Source organism: Sphaeroforma arctica (assembly GCF_001186125.1).
Source record: "Sphaeroforma arctica JP610 unplaced genomic scaffold supercont1.2394, whole genome shotgun sequence".
Lineage (NCBI taxonomy): Eukaryota > Ichthyosporea > Ichthyophonida > Sphaeroforma > Sphaeroforma arctica.
Genome location: NW_014038164.1, coordinates 215 through 6,423, shown reverse-complemented (window position 1 = coordinate 6,423; position 6,209 = coordinate 215). Strand labels below are relative to the sequence as shown.

The 6,209-nt window shown below is 37.1% G+C and overlaps 2 protein-coding genes across 2 annotated transcripts; one reads left to right on the top strand and one right to left on the bottom strand.

Moving 5' to 3' along the window:
• Nucleotides 1-1,134: 1,134 nt before the first annotated feature.
• Nucleotides 1,135-1,477, bottom strand: SARC_12560 (hypothetical protein; the record flags this gene model as incomplete). The annotated part of the gene is made up of 1 exon (XM_014293334.1): nt 1,135-1,477. A coding segment is annotated over one exon (343 nt), but the record flags the coding sequence as incomplete, so codon positions are not given.
• Nucleotides 1,478-3,533: 2,056 nt separating this feature from the next.
• Nucleotides 3,534-5,936, top strand: SARC_12557 (hypothetical protein). The gene is made up of 3 exons (XM_014293333.1): nt 3,534-3,697; nt 4,179-4,244; nt 5,584-5,936. Exons 1-3 carry the CDS (start codon nt 3,630-3,632, stop codon nt 5,639-5,641), a joined length of 192 nt encoding a protein of 63 aa, XP_014148808.1. The 5' UTR covers nt 3,534-3,629; the 3' UTR covers nt 5,642-5,936.
• The last annotated feature ends 273 nt before the right edge of the window (nt 5,937-6,209 follow it).

The window sequence follows — 6,209 nt, the reverse complement described above, 5'->3', positions numbered from 1 at the left end:
GCGTGTTTCTGCGTGTGAGAGTGTGTCTGTTTGGGTCTATTTGTGTGTATTTATGTAGGTATGTATCTACCTATGTATGTATGTATGAATGAATGTGTGTATGTGTGCATGTATATATGTATGTTTGTATGTATATATGTATGAATCTACCTATGTATGTATGCACGTACGAATGTATGTATGTATGTATGTATGTATTATGTACGTATGTATGTATGTATAAGTATGTATGCATGCATATATGTATGTATTTATATACATATATATATATATATATATGTATGTATGTATATATATATATAATACATCATATATATATTTAAGTATATTTATAGATATATGTTGAATTAGAAGGCTATCATATATACATATATATATATATATGTCTATATATATGTATCTCTCTTATATTATACATTATATATATAGACTCGTGTTTGTATGTTTGTGTGAGTGTGTTCATACATATATTCAAAAATATATCCGTAGACATACACATAAATATATAAACTTATACGCATACATAGTATATATACAACTATATGCAACTAAATATAAATATATATATATATATATATATATATTTATATACATCTGTGTATGTATGTGACAACTATATATATATATATATATATGTGTGTGTACGTATGTATGTATGCATGTCTGTATGTATGCCTGTCTGTATGCCTTTCTGTGTGTGTGTGTGTCCATGTGTGTGTGTGCGTGTGTGTGTGGTATGTGAGTGTGTGTGTGCGTGTTTGTTTGTGCGTATGTGTGTGTGTGTATGTGTGTGTGTATGTTTGGTTGGGGGTGTGGGGGTGGGGGTGATTGCGTGGGTGTGTGATTGCGTGCGTAGGCGTGTGATTGCGTGTGTGGGCGTGTATGGGCGTGTATGGGAGTGTGGGGGCGTGGATGTATGTGTGCTATTTTAAATGTGTATGTTTGTGTGATAGTGTGTGTGTGAACATTAATATGTGTATGTATGTACGTGTATATAAATGTGACGTGAGCCATCGAAATGATGCAGATATACTAAATCCACAGGCCTTACTCCGATATACATTGCATGCTTATGAAGAGAAATTCTAAACAAGTAATAAAAAAAATGAATATACGCACCAAGAAAAAACATACCAGTATACTCGCAGCTCTCCTCCACAAACAATATACGAGCATAGGTGAGGTTCCGAGTTACCGTTCGCATGCTTTGTTTCTTCAAGTCAATAACTGAGTCTTCTAATACGAACCCGTTTGACTTGTCTTTTCCTAAAAATAATTCTGCCAACTTAGGCTTATTATTAGTTTTTTCCAACAGCCGTTGGCTAACTAATCGGCCCTCTGCGTCTACACTACGTTCTATAACATCACACCCAAGCACGTGAGAGCTCATAGGGTTGGGATACTTGCGTAAAAACGCATACGAAACGTCCTCCCAAGTGTGCTCATATGTGTGAGTCGTTTTGAAAAACCTAACCATCTTGTCTTACAATTTTTAAGAATGATCTACAGATAAGACTTCGTATATTGCATTAATGTGAGTTCTGTGCAGGCAAACGAATGCGTACGACGATATATAATACAAGCCATTACTTTCAGAATTTTCTGTATAGCGTGAATTCCGCCGCTCGAGTTCAATCAATTTCTGAATTTCATCACCATAAAAAATATTAGAAATAAATATAAAAGAACATGAATGTACATGTTCACTATGTACGATGAACAACCCTGTTTGTTGTTTAAACACAAGTGAGGCTGTGAGGGCTGTGATGCCCTGAGACCTAAGCCGTCCTGAGGCCTTGAGGCCTGAGGCCTGAGGGCTGAGACCCTGAGCTCTGCGGCTCTGACCGGGAGCCCTGCGACCTGAGAGTCACCAGTGTCACCACCCAGCGGCGCCCACAGGCCACAGCCCATAGGCCAGCTGCCCAGTGTCAAGTGACAAGTCGCCAATCCGCCAATGCACATTTCCAAGTTTAAAGCAATCTATTTTTAGTTTCACGTGCCCGAAAATAGTGAACAATCCGCTAAGCTAGTAAAAATCGGGATCTCGCTCAGAGTCTCAGACTCGTGCTGTAAAAAAAAAAGTAAATACACAGCAATAGCACAGAGTATCGTCGTACCCTAATATACACAAGGATGGCTATGTATAGTAAAGCACATCGGTCAACACGGCCAGTCTGTCGGCCACCAAGTGACCAAGAAGCAAGGCCAAAGCCCAAAATGCCTATTTTTTCAATAAAAACAAAATTCATCGCGTGATCGGACTTTAAGAGTCTTTCGAGTCTCGACTCTCGAGTCTCGACTCGCGTCCCTCGGCCTCGGAGAAAGCTTATAGGTCTCTTGCTTACAACGATGGATGTATTCATAGCCTTCGTAAAAATTGCAAGAGAGTAGAAAGCTCTGTTGTATTCTTCGTACTGTAGTAACTTTTTAGAGCTGATATGTATACAAATAAAAAGTCGGAGAATACATTCATAGTCCAGCTAGGAGATATGAAAAATTATGATGTTAATGCAAGACCCTATCTAGAGAGAGAAAGAAAAATCAAAATAAATAAATTATATATATATATATATATATATACACCACAACGGACTCTGTAGGATGTCCCTGACATCCACCACTGTCCCTTCCTACACACTTAGAGCAGAGAGAGCCCTCATGGCCGTGGTTATTGTATAATATATTTAGAGGGCTATAATGAACCATAGCCTTCTTCGAAATCGAACAGTCTTACATGCATTGCTTCTCCAGCTTTCCTGTGTTTGCTGCTTGGTCTATAGTATTGTAATGACAAATTGACAATATATAGAGGAAACAAGATTCAGTAAAAGAAATATCCACTTATTTGAAAAAGTATTTACAATCACTACAATGTCACTTCACAACAATGAACAGATCAGAATTTAACTACATATTTTGTACGTGATAGTCACAGAGTCACAGAGTCACAGACTCGTAAGATCATCACAGTGAAAACTGAAATCACTTTTGTGTTTTTTCAGAAGGCTTTGTCTTTTAAATTTTGTTTTTGTTTTTGTTTTCTTTGTGTTTTTTTTTAACATAGCCTTCGTCTAAATTGACATCTAACAAATACTATATTGTAAAATAGACTTGAAGTCGAAGACTTTGCATGAATGTCGAACAACTTGAGACCCGGAGGGATGGTCACTGGTGAGTGGGGACTGTCACCAGGTCCCAAAGACCCAAAGTCCAAAGCGACCAAACTCCCAAACGAGAGTCGGGACTCGAGAGGGAAGGTCACTTGTCCCAAAAACCCAAAGTCCAAACTCTCAAATCCTAGAACGACAATCAATCGATTGCTGTCTAGTTGAGGTTTAAAACTTGTAAACCTGGTTTGACTAAGAACTATTTATATTTACAAATTCTATTTTTAGGCAGTATTTTCCCAGTTTAGTATTTTTTTTAGAATAAATTGTGAATTTCAAAATGCACATTTGCAGGGCTTTCCAGATTCCAATAACCACTGTCCACACGTAAAAAAATAATAGGTGTCTATTATATATAAATGTGTAGACGGATATGTACATTTTCAAAGTTCACAGAATACCCCGGCATTTACATACACTACTTTATTGAACCAGAAAGAGTTAATTTATATTCATTGCACAATGGCCAGAAGCATACCCCGACCCGCTCTCAATCTCATGGGCTTCACGCCTAAGCAAATGCTAGGATTGTAAGTAGCCAAATCTTCTCGTGTCACTATTTTTACGTTGTTCACTGATCACTTTACTATACTTTTTAGTCGCATGCTTTGGTCTGTGTGGTACAGTGTAGAGATACTTGACAAGTTCGATTCTCAGAAAAATGCGAAACTATACTTCTTCAGCACTATTTCCACACATCTCTCAGATACTTTAAACGAGTACATATGTATCGTATGAGCCGAAGTTGGTATTGCTATAGTAGTATGTGAACACCTGCGAAATTGTTTGAGTGTACCGAAGGTGGTATTACTATAATACTATTTAAACACCTGCGAATAAACGCGTTGAAGAATTGTCTCGAATATATTACGGGAAGTTTGTGGACAGAATGATTTTAGGAAAAGAACACACGTCACTTTCAAATTCTAGTTTCAAAAATCCGTTCGTAGCCTGTTGATTCTATTTCATATTCTAAATTCTGAACTCGTTTCCGTCTTCATTTGACTTCAGTGCTCCCACAGCTGCCGCTTGGGGTGTAGCAGGCGCGAGTCTCGCACTTCTGTTCTGGCAACCAACGTATGTATTCATATGCCAAATATGTGGTGGTTTCTGAGGGTTTCGTCATTGTGCTTTTAGAACAATGCAATTTCATTTGCGTATATGTATTTATATATATATATATATGTGTGGGGGTGTGTGTGTATGTACCTATATATATGTGTGTGTGTGTACCTATGTGTTTGCGTGTCAATGCGTATGTGTTTGTGTTTGTGTTCGTCTATATATATATATATATATATATACAAGTGGGTGGGTGGGCGGGTGGGTTCAAGTATGTGTATCATATGTATATATATATATACATATATATATGTGGGTGTTTGTGCGTCCTTGTATTCATTTTTATTTGGGTTTACGCATTATGTATGTGTGTGTGCATGTTTGTAAGCCATTTTGCGTTCATTTTTGGTTCATGTACACAATTGTATATATGGATATGTATCTATTTATATATGTGTGTGTGTGTATATATATATATATATATTAGCAATTATTTGTACATATATGCGTTTGCAATTGTGAGGAGAACTTGAATGTTTTAAAATTCGCATGTATTTTTTTTGGCACATGATAAAAATCTTGCGAATATATATATATATATAAAGGAGATTGATTTAAAAGTGTATCTTTTCTATTATTTAAATCTTATGTTTATATGTGTGTCTGTGCGCGTGTGTGTGTCTATATATATTGTATACATTTGTACTTTCGTATATATACATATGTTAAAAGGTGTGCGTGCGTCTGTGTCTGCGCATTGTTTTTTTTAAAGTGTATTTATGTTTTCTATTTGGTATTGTGTGTGCACGTATAATTGATTCGAACTCGTTGGTCATGTCGACGATATTTGATTTTTAGTCTGATGAATGTACTTGAAGTTATTTACTGTTGCACTAAGTAAAATGCGTTTATGAAAATGTCTTTATGCTTATTTTATGTGTGTTTGTCTATGTGCGTGTGTATTGTGTGTACGTCTATTTATGCGTATATGTATAGGCATGTTTATGATTCAGAATTCTTTATGAATTCTTACAGGTGTTTGTTCTCTGTAAGATGGTTTGAAGTAAGTATACATCTCTAATCAGTAACCTAGGACAACAATAATCTAGATGAGTTCAAATTTTAACAGTTCTATTTTTCATCGACTGCACACTTTTTTTGCTTTCGTAAATGTAATATTTGCAGCATCATTCTGCGTTTGTCACAGTGTCTTAATTAATTGTGGTATGGTTTAAGTTTAGCGGATCTCGTGCATGTTGTTTCCTCGATCTGTGTGCCTATGAATCGGTTCAATCTACACTGCCTCAGATGCCGCTGAATTCAACTCAATTCGTTTTCAATTCCCTTGATACAGTGCCCTATTCTCCAAATTCCCAATCACTGGCAAGCGTTTGATCGAGCAAGAGGAGTAAATTCACGACTTATGTTCAACAAAAGGGAGGTGGGAGTTAAAGGACCGATGAATAATATTGTGATCTCCTCGGGGACGAGTCTATATTCTCTCGATGGATGAACTTTCGACTTTGCAGTTCAGAGTCAAACTATTGAAGCGTATACGATGGCCTGGACAAATGGACTTTTAGAGACGTGAATGATCGTTGCTCCGTCGGTGCTGTTTTTCTAATATTCAGCACTTCGCCTCGTTGTTTTTGCAATAAACTATTTCAGAGTCGCGTTGTCTGACTTCGCTGGCTGCACAAATCCAAATGAAGCATACCTTCTCTTCGCTCGTGCAAATTCGTTTGCATCTATCTCATCTTAGCCGGCCTCCGGACGGTCTCAAACATTCGACATGTAAACTCTTTCACGTTTATGAACTGAAAATTTCAAAATGCAGCCCCGACGTCTGCACTCATCTATTTTGCGATATTCGGATGGTTCTTCCCGTCCTTGTTGCTCGTGCAAATTCGATTTTTTACCTCATTTCAATTTAGCTTGCCTTTGGACGATGTCAATATTATTCACCATAGGTATGTTCTT